The following is a 16,621-nucleotide window of genomic DNA, read 5'->3' as shown; positions in this document are numbered from 1 at the left end:
TGCAATGAAATACAGGATCCGCAACACTTTCCAGAATACAATTAAGGCCTTGTTTGGTGGACGCTTAAAAATGATTCATCTCATTTTACTTAGAAGTAATTACATATTAGAGATTTTCATCTCTAACACATATCGATTTCCAGTTAACAGTAATTATGTTTAGAGATGAAGGAGTCTAATACATTTCTACAGTTAACTAAAATGAGATGAACTAATTTTAATCATCTACCAAATAGGACCAAACAGAATTTGGTGTCAAAGGGGCTGGGCTGCATCATGTCTTAGGGCTAAGAACCTGAGTCCAGGCCCATCCAAGCCCATGTGTTAAGGAATCAGGCTCAATACCCAGACCAATATGATATATGTCTTGTTGGGCCAACCAGAAAATACGGACACATGGATTGCTCTGGCCCTACTTGTAAATCATTTGGACAGATTCAAGTAGGGTTGTGAATGTGCCAAGCTGTCTCATTGGACTTTTGGACCCGGCCCGTTAAGGTTGGTCCCGTAAGCCTGTTTAGGATTTCAAATACATTTTTGTCCTATCATGCAAGATGGGGCATATCAACGAATACCCCAAATCTTCTACAAAAGTGGGTGGCCAGGCTCGAGCTTGGGCAGTCTATAATCATCATAGGCCAGGCTCGGGCCTAGGTTTTACTTTTTCGGTCAGGGGGACAAACCTACGTCCGGCCCACGCCCAGACCTTTGACAGCCCTAGATTCAAGGTTTGCCTAACCCAATGAGTTATCAGGCCTAAAACTGATGGTCCAGATCCAACTAATGGGTCTTGAGGCACAGTCCCAGGGAGGGAAGAAAGGGGCAGTTTTGGCAATTCTTCTTTTTGTAAGTAGGTAACATGTCTCAGGCTAACGTTTGCTTAAAGTGAAAAGTGAAAACTATGTAAAACCACCAAAACTCAAATGGATATCCTCTACATTGGAAAATACCGTCGAGTTTTCGCTTTTCAAAGCGTTGAAAGACCATACTGCCCCTCTGCCCTTTCACAATCTTCAGTCCAAAGGTGAGGGCATCAATGTACAAATGGTATTTCAATTTCATACCCATCCTAACGTTGTCTTCACCCCAAAGAGTTAGAAAGCCTGATATGAAATAAGATGTGAGGCCACTATCACGTAAACGACATTTCTCTCCTTATTTTTCAACTTGATGGTGTATATTTTTCATTACATATATAAGAATGATAAACACCCATATCCACAAACACCATAGAAAAAGCCCCATCATCTTTCTTTTATCTTCTATCTTCTTCTCTTGAAGAGTTTTTGCACCAACCATGGCCTTTGTTTCTTGGGAAGAGCCTACTAAGTCTCCTTCCATCCCTTGTAAATTCTTCCTTTCTGCTTTGAAGGATGCTTTTGGTCAGTGCCATGTTTTCCCTATTGGAAGGCAGTCCCCTTTGAGTTTGGAAGATGAGAATCCCACCAGTGATATCGAAGATGATCAAGCAGTATACCTTGTCTTTCTTTCTTTTTTATTTTTTTATTTTATTTTATTTTATTTATTATTATTTATTTATTTATGTGGGTGCATGGTGATTAGGACTATCAATTTGATGGGCCATCGTGTGGATCGCTGCATCCAAGAAATTGATGTGATTAGTTCATAGCGGTCACTGATTACTGGATGTGAATAGACAATATATAGATGAGGAAAAATTGAGCAATATTTGCCTGTCCACATTAAACAGGCTGTACTCACAAAAATTAGATGGTCAGGATTCACCAACACTGTGATTCTCGAGTTATGGACCATTCCTGAGGTGGCCCACCAGATTAACAGCTTCAATTGCCATAGTCATCAGCCATGCATACCAGGCAATCATAAATAGATAGATGAGTGAACTCAGAGAGTAGTAGAAATCATGTAAAATTACATGGTATATTTGAACCTTGTAACGTACTTTATGTGGACGACCTTCATCTTGGGCTTTTTTTTTTTCCCCTTCTTTTATAGGTGATCATCTTAGCTGTTCGAAGTGGAGCAATGAAAGCAAAGCTTCGTCGTAAGGGTAGCCTGACGATGGAAAGCCTGTGTTGGGTCTTATCTCCGGCAACAGGAGAACTGTTCATAGCTCCAAAGGGTGGAAAAGATGAAGATCACGAGGAAGAGGATGAAGATGAAGCCTTCTTCTCTGTGAAGAGTTGTTTTTCTCATTCTTCAAGTGCGAGTGGAGTTGAGTGCAAGCATGTTCGAAGCCGGTCAGTGTTGGAAGAGTTCTGTTACTTGGAAGGCTGGCCTTTTGGTCTCTATCGGAAGATGATGATGCTGCCGCCTTTGCCGCTCTCTCCATCGGAGTCTTGGTCATGGTATCGAGGGAATCAGACGCTTATGATGTCTTAGTACTAAATTTTCAGTAAGAACGGGGAGAAGAGATTAGAAGGCTTATTAGCGATCGAGTGTTTTTGGGATTTTATAAAATAAATAAAATCATGATAAAGGATGTAAGCCTTTTTTAAAAAGAAAAAAAAAAAAAAACTTGCCACACAAATATATATATATATATATATATATATATATACACACACACACACACACACACACACATAAGATTCCGGGGTGTAAGAAGGTGTGCAGGTGAGATTTCCTATAGATATGTGTAAGAGAGAGACAGACTGTTGTATGTCCATTAGCTCCTATGTTTAGCTATTAATTAATGTTAATAAATGTCTGGAGAGCTTTAATGTGAGTAGGTGACATTATTTAACATGATTTTGTGAAAGGGATGCCTGCTAGGGTGGGCCCCACTATGTTCTTAATATTAAATCCACCTAACCATTAGGTGTGTCACCCCATGTTAGACCCAATGCCTTAAACGAGTCCCAACGGTGGTACGTACATGTGAACGACAAGATTGAAAATAGTGCATGAAAAAGTTCATTCTTCAAATTATTTCTCTTAATGTGGCCCACTTGAACTACAGATGGGCCTGAGTTTTCAGACTCTATACTTAAGTTTTGGTGTGGCACCTAATGGTTGGAGTGGATTTTGTATAAACATCACAGTGGATCTTACAGAAAATCAAAGGTGGACATCTCTCTTCCAACTTTTTCCCTAAGTGTGGCCCACCCGAATTACAGGTCGCTGTATTTTTTTCTTTTTAATCTGAGCCCAATATGAGATTACACATCTAATAATCAGATCTCAGATAAACATCACAGTAGGCCCCTAAAAATCAAGGGCTGCGTCCTAAAACTCCTTTGGGCGCAGATTGAACCAGGTCCCAACCTGACCAAGTTCCGTCAGGTACCGTGGGGCCCACCTTGATGTATATGTTGTATATCCCTACTGTCCACCCATTTTTCTAACTCATTTTAATTCATAGGACAAAAAATGAAGCTGATTCAATTCTCAGGAGGACCACACCATAGGCAGCAGTGGTGATTGATCATTAAAAACTTCTCGTGGGTCACATTGGATCAAGCTAATATTTCTATTTTGCCTTCATCCAGATCTGTTTGACGTTATCAACAGGTTGGATGGTAAATAAAAATTACGTTGGGCCTTATGAAGTTTTCACCGGAGGCATTCGATCACCATTGTTTCCCGTGACGTGGTTCACCTGAGATTTCAATCGATTTCAATCGGCTTCATTTTTGAGACCATGCTCTAAATTGAACTTGCAAAATGAATGGAGGACGTGGATATACAACAGATCCATCAAGGTGGGCCGTATGATCATGAACTGACCGAATTCGATCGGCCCGCCCTGCCTGAATGACACCCCTCTTTCTTAACGAGTTCTTAAGTCCAACCGGCTGGGCTATAGGTTAAGGTACAACCGGCAGTTAACTTCCAACCTCGCACATGTATATGACTACCAAATTGTCTAACAGGTTAGCCATCAGACTTATGTTTTGCTATTTTCTAAACGTTTTCTTATATGATGTGGACCACTTGTTCTATGGATAATATTGAATATTGACCATTGCATTAAGTGATCCTTGTGGTGGAGCAAACCTCTTAAAATGGTTAGATTTCACGTGCATTCAATCCTTGGAAGTTACCATATGGTTGTCTGTAGCTTGCTTTGGTCCAACCATTAATTGTACTTTACAGCTCTTTTTTTAGGGAATGAATCACTTTTCTCGGAACAGTGCCAGACGAACACCCACCCTTGACTTGTGATGGGGCTACTGGGAAGCATATGTGAGATCTACTCTAACCCTTAGATGTATAATCTTATGCTGCCCATATCTAAAAAATCAGGTTAATTGGTGATTCAAATAAGCCACGCAAATGAAATTTTTTTGGAGAGAGAGGTCCACCCTTGATTCTTACAGGACCCATTGCAATGAGTATGTGAAATCCACTCCGATAATTATATGCCATACACAAATCTATGCTTATTTTACAAAAGCAAACTCTTGCAAGATTTAAATGGGCACACAAAGGGAAATTGATTAGAGGGTAAGCTTTTACCCAGATGATGTATCCCATCATGTGATCTACCTGAACCACGGATGGGGCTTAATTTCGGGCACCGGTCTACCATGTGGTGACACTCTTGATGGTTGGGTGGACTTCATAAGAACACTATGGTGGGGCCCACCCAAGCCACTAACTCTTTTTAGGAAATAACTCATCTCCAAACATTTATTAACATTAACTTAGGATTGTTGGTTGTTAGAGCATACCTCAAGTCCAATTAGCTTAGATGCGGTAGATTTGAAAAAGGACTTCTAATTAGGTTTCAAATAAATATGAAAGGGAGAGGATGATGAGTTATTTCATGATGGATTCTTGAATTAATTGCAATTATGGTTTAAGAAGCACATGGTTCCCAATATGGAAGCAGATTGTGTCCACCCACCCGGTTCTCTTGTGGGCCAATGTGATGTATCTGTTTATCCACGCCATACATCTATTTCCTTATATCATTTTTATAAGGTATGAACCTAAAAATGAGGCAAATCCAAGGCTTAAATTGACCACACCATAGATGATTCTTGCATTTAATGTAACCCAAGCTCACTATTTGGTGTGGTCTAATTAAGCATTGGATTTGTCTCATTTTGGGGCTTATCCATTCAAATGATATGAGAAGATGGATGGATGGTGTGGATAAACAGATACATTATGATAGGCCCCATAGAATTGCTGACAAAGGAGAGAATCTCAAGTTATATATGGCTGAAAATTGGCAGACGTGGGTAGCTCGTTGAGCGGATGGAGAAACTCAGCTACAGTAATTATGGTTAGGACGCGGATTAGCTACTGACAGGTTGGTCTTGCTAATGAAGTGATGTCATCAAGTTAGGTGAGACCCACTATGATGTATGTGTTGTATCCACACTATCCATCCATATGGAGATATCAGTTTAGGGTATGATCCGAAGAATTAGTAAGATCCAAAGCTCAAATGGACCCCACCTCAGAAAACAGTGGAGAGAGTGACTCCCACCATTAAAAATCTCAAGGGCCACAAAAGTTTTCAATCAAGCTGAAATTTTTATTTTCCATTCATTCATGTCCGTCTTAACTTATGAGCAACATCATAGTGGACTTTAGAAAGGTTTCAACGGTGAGCGCCACTCTTCCCACTGTTTTCTGTGGTGGATCCACACAAGATTTGAATCTGACTCACTCTTTGTCCTGTGCCTTAAAATGATCTTTCCAAATGGATGGATGGTGTAGATATAATACATACATCATGGTGGGTCCCACAAAACTTGGTGACGTCACTTCAGTAGTAGTCTCGCTACTCAACCTGTTTTATCTAATGCGCGTCGCTATGGTACTTACTGGAAATCCTGCGAGGACAATTAGGGTTGCGTTACCTTCCCTAAGCATCCTTCCTTAGACAAAAAACAAATTCTTCACAGCTGCATGGACGGCCCATCACCTTCCAAAACTTATAGAAAAAGAAGGTAGGGAAACAAACAGCGTTTGCGCGTAGTAAAAAGGGAAGCGGATTGGCTACTCCCCCTGCCAGGATGCCACTAGCCCGGAGGGCGCTGGTCAGTGTTCTGTGGGCCCCACTATGATGTATATGTTTCATCCATGCCGTTCATCCATTTTTAAAGATCATTTAGGGCTTGATTCCCATAATGAGTGGTATATAAATCTCAGGTGGACCACACCATAGGAAAACAAAAGTGATTGGATATCCACCATTAAAATCCTCCTAAGGCCCACTGTACTGTTTATTTGACATTAATCTGTTGATTAGGTCATACAGACTTAGATGAAGGGAAAAAACAAAGATCAGCTTGATCCAAAACTTTTATAGGCTCCAAAAGTGTTTTTAATGGTCGACACTCATTCAACACTGTTTCCTGTAATGTGGTCCACTTGATATTGGAATATACCTCATTTCTTACCTCATATCCTAAAATGATCTAGAAAAATAGATGGACGGCATGGATGAAACACATCCATCATGGGGGGGCCCACAGAGCACCAACCACTAGCCATTGGATGGTGGCAGGGGAGTAGCCAATCCGTTTCCAGTAAAAAGGGGGTCTCAGTTTTAGAACCTCTGGTTCTGCCACGGATATTTAGGCATGTCCCCCGTTATGACTCGATACCAGTTGAACATCGGTTATCGGTAGTTCTCCAAGAGTATGAAAAGCTGGAGGACTTTGTACCGTCCATTCTGGTGTGGTTGGATATTGTTCAACAGCCTAAGGACTTGGAGCACATCTTTTGTTGTTTCCACTGCTTGAAGTGATTGTTACTACCCCTCCTTCAATTCGATTCACTACCATCTCCAGCCCATGCTTTCAATCGATATTGAGGCAGGCGAGTCATGATAATGAGATGCGGGTTGTGTATATTCCCTCTCTCACAGGGAGGAGCGCTGGTAGTGTGGATCCAGCAATGTGGCATGAATAACGTCCTTTTTCAACAACCCCTTCGAAGCGGATTGCGCGGTGGGAGGAGCGCTGGTAGTGTGGATCCAGCAATATGGCATGAATGACGTCCTGTTTTCAACAAACCCTTTGAAGCGGTTGCGCAGCGAGTAACTCAGTATGGTAAGCGTACGGAGTAAACTCTGTAGGGTCCACCGTTGATTTATATATTTTATCTACTCCTTCCATCCATATTAATAGATAATTTTATGGCTTGAGCCCAAAAATGAAGTATGTCCAAAGCTCAAATGAACCACACCACGGAAACAGTGTGAATTGAACATCTACCGTTGAAAAATTCTTGAGGGCTACTTAAGTTTTGGATTAATCTTATATTTGTGTTTTCCCTTCATCCATGTTTTTTGGATCTTATGAACAGGTTCGATGATAAATAAACATCACTATGGGGGCCTAATAAGGTTTCAACAGTGGAAATCATTATCCCCACTGTTTCCTGTGCTATGATCCACTCGAGCTTTGTATGTGCTTCAATTTTGGTTTGCACCTCTTAAATGAGCTGGGAAAATGGATGGACAGCGTGGATAAACCATATACATTTACGTTGGGCCCAACAGAGTTTACTCAGTATGATAAGAGCTTACTGAGTGACTGATTACACTATCCGATTTCTACACATAAGAGCACCCGGTTTTTGGTAATGGCACAACCAGAAGAGGGGTAGGGGAGATAAGGTTACACGTTGGGTAGTGCAGCTCATCTGTTTTGGGTACCCCTGGTCGGTTGGATTATGGTTACAGGAGTTTGACGCAATCCGCCAGAATGATAATCCTTACCGGGCTCTGTGGGGCAATCATGATGTAAGGGTTTTATCCACATTGTCCATCCATTTTTCTAATCATTTTAAGCTATGAACCCTAAAATAGGTAAATCTGAGGCTCAAGTGGATTGCAAAGTAGGGATTGAAGTCTCACTATTAAAAACTTCCTGGGAGCCACAAAAGTTAAGAATGAAATTAATATTTGCATTTTCCTGCATCCAAGTCTGCATGAACAGAGGAACATGTTGGATGGAAAAAAAATGTCATGGTGGACCATAGGAGGGTTTCAAAGTATGGGTCCGCTTCTTTATGTGGTGTGGTCCACTTGAGCTTTCAATCTACTCATTTTTCGGGCTCAAACCCCAAAATGATCAGGAAAAAAAAAAAAAGTATGATCGGTCTGGGTAAAACCTAGCAGACTCAACAGACCCTGCTTGGATGCATGGATTATTATCCAGGTACGAGGGAGTACACAATCTGCCACCTAGAAAGAAAAGCTGATTTTTTTTAATGATAGCACTCACTGTACTTATAACATTCCTGGACTGAAAATGTCACATATGAGGCGCATAAAGCACCCAATCTTTGTGGGCCCACCATGTTGTATACACAAATTACCTACTTCATCCATCAGATGAGAACTCTTATTTAAACTACAATGGAAAAAAATAAAATAAAATACAAAATTGCTCCCAAATCCTCTAACCGCGTGGTGTGGCCGGCCTGAATTTTGGATTTGGGTTATTTTGTAATATTCACTTCATTTTAGCAGGTTAGACTTTATTAACGAATTTAATGAAAGATACACACTAGGGTGGTCTCACAAACAAACCTATGTTTGGAATCTCATCCCTATAATTCGTGGTGGTGTGGCCTACTTGAGTTGTGGGATATTATTGATTTTTATTTTTATTTTCCAAGGGGAAGGAGATAACTAAATGGAAAGAGCCATGTTACATATATAACATGATGGGTCAAAGCGCCAGGTGTACAATAGAGATGGATGGCTCTTTTAAAGAGAGATGGATAGAGAAGATGAGAGATGAGGGAGAGCATTAGTTCTCTCTTTACAATTACTATTTGCAAAGCATAATTAAAATAAATACAAGTATATAAATGCTATTTCCAATTCATGAAATTACTCCTTTCTCCCTTATATTTATTAGTCTTGATTCAAATTAATAAAATTTAAACTGTTTGGACCGGTGTATAATCCAACTGATTGGCCCGCCTGAATTTTGAACCTGGCTGATTTTGTTCTATTCACCTCATCTTGGTGGTTACACTTGATTAACAGGCTTGATGAAAGATGCGCACCATGGTGGCCTCACAAACAAATCTATGTTTGGAATCTCATCCCTACAATTTCCGGTGGTGTGGCCCACCTGAGCTGTGGATGCCATTGAAATTTTTTTTATTTCTTAAGTCTAGAATCAAGGATAGAACCGGATGAATGGCCTGGATGTTACATATACAGTGGGTTACACAGTTTTATTGATATAGATTGAGTTAATCTATTCCTTTTGTACCATTTCAAGTCCCTCCCCATCAAGTGTCATATGCAGCCAAAGTTACAAGAAAAAAACTTCAATACTCTTGTAGATGGTACAAGTTGATAAGCAGGCACCATGAAATATAGACATGGCATAAAAGTAGCTCAAATTAAACGGTCCAATTAATGAGACTCACTTTAGATGGACAATGAACCAAAAATGCAGTAACTTGGTCATGATAGTAGATTGGTCAACATTAATTGGATGGTTAACATGATCATATTGCTAAATATTGGAACAAGTATGCATGAATCAGATGCTGAGATTTTTCAACCAAACTGTTTTTTTTGGGTAAGATGACCTGTCCAGCAGTGGGACTCACAAATCATGAAATAAATGCAAACCATAGATGAAATATGTAAGCATTTGGGATGTTATTTCCAAGTCATAAAATAGGTTATTTTTCTCTTGTATTTATTAGCATTTATTGTAATTATTTTTCTCCTGTCCATTTAGCAAGGTTGTCCCACCATGAATATGAGATGCCCCAAAAGTTAGACGATTTCAACCATATATGGCATGGAGATGCTTCACCTTAATGTGAAGTTTTTTGGATGATTGTTCATGGTTTGTTTTCTATGGTGTGCCTGATTAATTTGACTTTCGAGAGCATCCTATTTTCATGGTATGGCAATTTTGCTGAACAGACAAAATGTCATACAAACACCATAGTAAGGCCCACACGCCAACATGTGGTTTTTGTCTATTTACGGCTAGTTGGCATTACTTGATCTACTCAACGGAGGAAAAATCTCAAACGTTGAAAAGCTGTAACAAGACATATGGGTGACATTGCATGTGTTAGTTGAAGCTTACTAACTTGGTACACCTTTTCTTTATCTTGTACAGAGCAAGACTGACCATCCAATTGTGCGCCCAATATTATCCATCGAATTCACCTGTTGAATTTGGGCAGCTGGCCATTCTCCTTTCAACCGTTTACTTGATGGTTATGATTATGCTGGGATCATCCACTCAGAAGTTTTTTTTGGCTTGTTGGAGTGTGTCTGTGGTGGTGCGTGGGGGATCTTGGAACCTAGGCCGGGTGCTTTGGATAGGTAACTCCCATTATTCGTTTTGTCATGTGGGTTCGATTTAGTATTTACTGTTGGGGTCCCTCCTCATGTGGAAGTGGGACCCACATCTATAGTCTTAAGTAGCTTTTTCGTTTTACACATGTGTGGAGTATTTTGGTCCATTCACTATTCAAAGCTAAAATGAGAAAAAAAAAATGTTTTTTTTGCTTAAAGTGAGTTTTAGCAACAAAAATGTTTTTTTTTTTCCTCCCGAGGAGGACAAAAGGAGAGAGAAGAAGAGAAGTTATTTGTAGAAGAGGAAGGCTAAGAGTTATTACCGTCAAAATCTTTGCATCTGGGTTCATGAGGGTCCATATACAACGTTGGTTTTATTTTATTGTCTTCTTCAAGGATTGTGTTGGGAGTTTTTACAATCATTACTTGATGAGAAAATAATTTATTTCGTATTATTTATAATCTACCTTTAAGTGATATGGTTGGGATATTCAAGAGAAGTATTTTGATGATTGTACATCTATTATTTTTATTATTATGGATTTGTGCCGGGTTAGATTCCATGATTTTTTTTCTTTTATATCAGAAGATTTTCCGGATAAAAAAAATCTTAATATCTCTTATATCTATATATTTAGTGTATTGCTTGTTTGAATTAAAAATGATTAACATCTATTAATCTTTCTATATTGTTAATCTCATTAATTTATACATATGCAAAAAGTATATAGTTTACCAATATCTACATCCTAATCTATTGGTACGTTGATAGATGTCTTAAATAAGTAAATTCAACAGTATATCGATGATAGGCTTCGATGCCATTGAAGTCGGCTCTAGGCCATTGAGATTTTTTGAAATAAATTGAATTGGTTGCTAGACACTTTAGGTGCCCTTTTCGATGCTATCGAAGGTCGTTCGATGTTATCGAAAGTTGCGCGATGCTATTAAAGGTCTGCTCGATGTCATTGGTAAAATTCAAATTTTCATATTTAGACACTGCAATGTTTTGGTGTTATTTTGATGATATCAAAGTGGGTTCAATGACATTGAATGTCTAATTCGATGCCATCGAAGTCTCATCAAATGTGTCACCAAGCATAATGCAGAATTACACAGATTTGTGAATTTGTGAGATTTGTTTTCAATTTTGATTGAGATTCTTCTAAAAGCTATATATTTGAGTGTAACTAGAATTGAGAGGTACTTAAGGCTTTTTAATTTGTTTTTAGGGTTTCAAAGGCAGGAAAGAGTGATTCAAGGCTTGTTTGAATTGTTTATTCTCTCTATCTTTGATAGTTTTATATTTTCATAATGTTTATGTCGCTCTGTGCTATAATTTTTTTTCACAAGAATTTTTCCATGTTAAAATTATTATACTTGCTTGATGCGATTGGATTACTACTTAATTCATTGTGTTGTGCTTCCACGGTCCCCAACATGGTATGTTGTGACTATTGATGGATGATTCCCAAAAATTCCCTGAACAGTACAATCATAGCCTTTCTACTCATATCCAACAAATAGACAACTAAAAATAGAAATAACGCAACTGTTCATATTCAACTGAAGCACAAATCCCAAGAATTGTAGCATAGATTTTCGGTGCATTGGTCCCTGCACGCTTGGATGCAACAGACCAGTGTCTTGAAATCAGGACCGGTGAACCATGGGCTCGACTAGTAAGTAATAAGAAGTGAAAGCGTGAGTACAATTCCCTTTGCTTGTTTAAGAATATCCAACCATTCCCCTTTTGGGATCAAGAAATCAGAATCCTGTGGTGCAGGCTTAAAAAATCAGGTTGATCTGATCATCTGACAGCCCATATGTGTGATGGAATGCAGACCCTTGATCAATTTCTCTCAAACCGTCCATATCACATATATCGTGTCACCACTTGATAAGCAGATCCTTTTAATTTTGTGGGGAGGCATCTACTTGCACGGACCCGTCTGATTAGACGTTTGGATCTGGTACAGGTGAGCTACACGTGTCCAGCTACTTTTCCCACACGGCAGACCGGCCGGCTCCGGGTCCATGTTTGAACTTTGTGTTTTGAAAAAAGTCAGGAAGTTATTTTCAAGAAAAAAATGTTTGATACTCTGGCAAGCTGTGCTGGTGATACACAAGCACTTTGAAATTATACACGGGCCATGGGTCTAGCTGAAATTAGACTATGCAAATTGTAGATCCTGATTTAAATGGTTTATAAAACTAATTATACAGATGAGTTTGTTGATATTAAATGGCTGATAGAGATGAAAAATAATCAACAGTTCCAATTGGACACAAAAAATTTCATATATCAGATATTGCAATCATCCAATCAGTATCATTTTAGGTCCATAACCTATTTACGGTGCCTACCATGATTTGAACGGTTTAATTTGAGTTAATATATGGCATGTGTTCACATACAATCGCCTGCATATCATCCATCTCACTGCCGGAGTATCAAATAACTGGTCTTTGTTTATTAGCACCCACCTCAACATTGATTTTGAAAGGTTAATTTTATATCATATTAGCAGCGTAGAGTCGTGTGTTAGTTCTCCATAGTTTAAAAAATTGAGACCTTCAACCATACACATGCAATAGTTGTACGGCAATCTAGACTGTGCATAACTTTCGATGGAGTGTAACGGTAAATTGACGGAGAAGCTAATATTAGCCATCTGATTTTTTTAATTTTTAATTTTTGTGAATTTGGACCACTCGCTATATTACTTTTAACCATACATTTGATAACCATCAATTATATGGTTTTCTGTCACTTGATCATTTTAATTTTAGAGGGACACTTCACCCAAAATGGGACCCACAGTTTGGATGGTCTGGATATCTGTACATCGGTGCCACAAGTGAGGACGATGAGTCACCATAATTTATTAAATTGTGCAAAACCAACATAGGACGGATCACCACCATTTTCTAGTACGCAGATTGCGTACTGAAGAAACTCTGTGGGGTCCACCGTGAAGTATGTATATTATCTACGCCGTTCATCCATTTTTTCCTGTTCATTTTATGGCATAGACCATGATCGAAGCATATCCAAAGCTAAATTAGACCACACCATAGGAAACAGTGGGAATTGAAAACTTACCGTTGAAAACTTCTTGTGGGCCACAGAAGTTTTGGATAAATATTATATTTATTTTTTCTCTTCATCTATCTCTCTATGACCTTATGAACAGTTTGGATGACTAATAAACATCACTGTGGGCCTTACTAAGTTTTCAATGATACATCGTCATCATTCCCATTCTTTCCAATAGTTGTATTCTACTATAGCTTTGGATATACTTCAATTTTATTTTCATATACTAAAGTAATCTACTAAAATGGATGAACGGCATGGATAAGATATAAACATAACAGTAGGCCCCGCAGACTATACTGAATGCACTATAGTACCCAATCCACGTCCCATTTTCAAAATTATCACACGCTAGACAAAGGCACTCGTCTCTTCTGTATACTCCTTATATCAAAGTATCAATAGAAAACGGCCAATCACAACCACATATCAAAATCAACACTCACTAACATCCAAACAAGCACACCTATTCCTCTTCTTTCTCATCTTCCTTTAAAGACCCTTTCCTCATCACCCCTTCATTTTCATAGATATAATGGCTTCAACTGATGAAATTGCACTTGATATCCCAAATTTCATGCGCGTGTACAAAGATGGCCGCATAGAGCGTCTAACCGGCACCGACGTCGTTCCCCCATCTCTCGATCCAACGACCGGCGTCTCGTCCAAAGACATAGACATCATTCCAGAATTAGGTGTGTCGGTCCGACTCTATCTTCCCAAACTCACTGCGACAAGTACAAAACTTCCAGTTCTCGTTTACTACCACGGCGGGGGCTTTATAATCGAGACTCCCTTCTCGCCTACATACCACAATTATCTCAATTCATTAGTCGCCGAGGCTAACGTCATCGCCGTGTCGGTTCACTACAGAAGAGCTCCTGAGCATTTTCTCCCTGCAGCCTACGATGACTCATGGGCCGCGCTCCAGTGGACCGTCTCTCATGCCGATGGCGGTCCGGAAGCCTGGCTTAGAGACCATGGTGACTTCACACGAGTTTTTGTTGCGGGTGATAGCGCTGGTGGTAACATCGTCCATGATATGGTGATGCGTGCTGGGAGTAGTGAATTGGGCCATGGTGTGAAGATCTACGGTGCGATTTTGATTCATCCCTTTTTCTGGGGAGAAGAGGCGATTGGAAATGAGATGAAGAATCCAGCTGCGAAGGGTATAATAGATGCGATATGGAAGTATGTGTATCCTTCTACGGTGAGCCTTGATGATCCACTTATCAATCCGATCTCTGGCATGGCACCGAGCCTTTCGAGGTTAGGTTGTGGACGAGTGATTGTTTGTGTGGCGGAGAAGGATTCTTTGAAGGACAGAGGATGGGTTTATTATCATACGTTGGCTTCGAGTGGATGGGAAGGGACGGTGGAGATTTTAGAGACGGAAGGAGAGGATCATGTGTTTCATATGTTCAACCCTGGAAGTGAGAAAGCTGGGGAGATGCTGAAGCGTTTGGCTGCATTTCTCAATCGCTGATGGTCCTGTTTTGCTGTATCGTTCTTGTTGTTTTTCTATCTTTTGTCATAGACGTTGATGTTGTTAGCTCTAAGGAGAAAGTGTTTTGGGGAAAACGAATACATTTCTGGTGAGTTTGGATGCCATATGGAAGAGGATTGCGGATTGTAAGTCTCGTATAGTTAACTTTAAATAAATCGTATTTTACTCAGCAATGGCAATGAGTGTCCGACCTTCAAATTGCAATTGGGTTACTTTCAAGGCTGTAATGGGCCCGTCCGGGCTTTTGACGATAACCAAACAGGACTCACCCTTATTAATGATTGTTATCCGTAATGCATTATAATCTCATTTGCACAGTGTCTGACCTTTCAAATGCTTGATATTCCAACCCAAGTTTCTCTGAAGAAGGCTAGGCCCGATCCATTGAAAGGCCTGAATGACGCAGGGATGAACTATGATGAAGCTTATCTGGACTTCTCACACCGACTTCTCCAATCCACGAGGAAAAAATTAAGAAAAATGAAAATAAATTGTATAAAATTCGTAATTTAATTAATAAATGAAATAAACTATAGTAAGCGATGGGAGAAATTTCAGAATCAACCACAACTAAAAGTCCTAGAATTCGCGACTTACTATTTATAGAAGTCGTGGTCTCTGCTAGTGTTCAAGGTTTTTGGCCAAAATAGTAAGTGTCCTATTTGACTTCACTAGAATCAACCACAACTAAAACTCCTGGAATTCGTGACTTACTATTTATAGACATCGTGGTGTCTACAAGTGTTCAAGGTTTTCAGCCAAAATAGTAAGTGTCCTATTTGACTCCACCATGATATTCTCCTAATTATTCTAAGCACTTTTCACCTTGGGCGCAACTCCTAAAGCCCAACGGATGAAGAGTTATAATCAAACTAAAACTTACTATTTATAGTAAAAATGTAATTAAAATAGGAAAATGACCATCGATCTGATGGTATTTTACAAATTTGGCTTGTACAACCCGACATAGCGAGTTCAGGTAGCTAAAGTAGCTCGTTCTACCCCAAAATCTTATATTTTATGTCCGATAACTCGTTCTGAAATGCGAGATACACCCGATTTAAGGTTTGACAGTCCGAATCACTTCTGTCATTGACCGGATGTTTTTTGATCTATCTTGGCCATGAAATTGTCTACAACCCGCTCTACATCACTGACACTTGGTTTCAAGTTCCATTCAATGAAACGTGTCAATCTAGTTCATGATGAAATATATATTTACTTATATATGGATATAAGGTTGGGCCTAAAAGTGGTTTCTTTAACACCCGAGTTATTAAAAGTCAGGTCTAAAGAAACGGATGCTTAGAAACCTACATTCAAACTATGCTAACTTGATGAGTGAGCTAATGTGTTAATACAACAAAAGTAGAACCTACCATGTGATTTGAAAGAGAACTGTTCTTCCATGCTTACGTGATGAGTGAGCTCATGTGTTAATACAACAAAGACAGAATCATGTGATTTGAATATGATTTGAAAGAGAATAATTTTTTCCCCACATATATACAATAGAGTACCTAAATAATCACTTTCAAAAAATCTGGATTGTCAATGTGATAGTCAATTGGAGTCACCACTAGCCATTTACCTCAAAAATCTCGCAGTCAGGTAGAACCTGCAGAATATGTAAAGCTAGAGAATACGAAGACTCTCTTGTTTTAAATTGACTCTTAATCTGTAATTTTAGAGATTCTGAGTAAGGGACCCCGATTACAAAGAGGGAAGGTGTTAGACACCCTCTCTACCTGTACAGGTGTACAGTCTTTACTTTGTG

The 16,621-nt window shown here is 39.3% G+C and overlaps 2 protein-coding genes and 1 long non-coding RNA gene across 3 annotated transcripts; 2 read left to right on the top strand and 1 right to left on the bottom strand.

Annotated features, from left to right (window-relative positions):
- Positions 1-1,137: 1,137 nt before the first annotated feature.
- On the bottom strand, positions 1,138-1,984 carry LOC131235962 (uncharacterized). Its single transcript, XR_009166471.1, has 2 exons — positions 1,723-1,984; positions 1,138-1,596 (listed from the first exon to the last, which is right to left on the bottom strand). It is a non-coding gene; the product is annotated as an uncharacterized LOC131235962 (long non-coding RNA).
- LOC131235946 (uncharacterized) lies at positions 1,211-2,475 on the top strand. The gene is made up of 2 exons (XM_058233082.1): positions 1,211-1,471; positions 1,978-2,475. The coding sequence occupies exons 1-2, from the start codon at positions 1,298-1,300 to the stop codon at positions 2,362-2,364; spliced, it is 561 nt and encodes a 186-aa protein (XP_058089065.1). The 5' UTR covers positions 1,211-1,297; the 3' UTR covers positions 2,365-2,475.
- Positions 2,476-13,727: 11,252 nt separating this feature from the next.
- LOC131235930 (probable carboxylesterase 12) lies at positions 13,728-15,017 on the top strand. Its single transcript, XM_058233080.1, has one exon. The coding sequence runs from the start codon at positions 13,873-13,875 to the stop codon at positions 14,821-14,823; it is 951 nt and encodes a 316-aa protein (XP_058089063.1). The 5' UTR covers positions 13,728-13,872; the 3' UTR covers positions 14,824-15,017.
- The last annotated feature ends 1,604 nt before the right edge of the window (positions 15,018-16,621 follow it).

This window comes from Magnolia sinica, chromosome 2 (assembly GCF_029962835.1).
Source record: "Magnolia sinica isolate HGM2019 chromosome 2, MsV1, whole genome shotgun sequence".
In the NCBI taxonomy this organism is placed as follows: domain Eukaryota; kingdom Viridiplantae; phylum Streptophyta; class Magnoliopsida; order Magnoliales; family Magnoliaceae; genus Magnolia; species Magnolia sinica.
Note: the sequence above shows the minus strand (reverse complement) of the source record. Positions and strands in the feature narration are given on the sequence as shown.

Coding starts and splice junctions, on each gene's coding strand:
- LOC131235946 (XM_058233082.1), top strand. CDS start 1,298: ATGGCCTTTGTTTCTTGGGAAGAGCCTACTAAGTCTCCTTCCATCCCT. Junction 1,472..1,977: donor ATATCGAAGATGATCAAGCA/GTATACCTTGTC, acceptor CTTCTTTTATAG/GTGATCATCTTAGCTGTTCG.
- LOC131235930 (XM_058233080.1), top strand. CDS start 13,873: ATGGCTTCAACTGATGAAATTGCACTTGATATCCCAAATTTCATGCGC.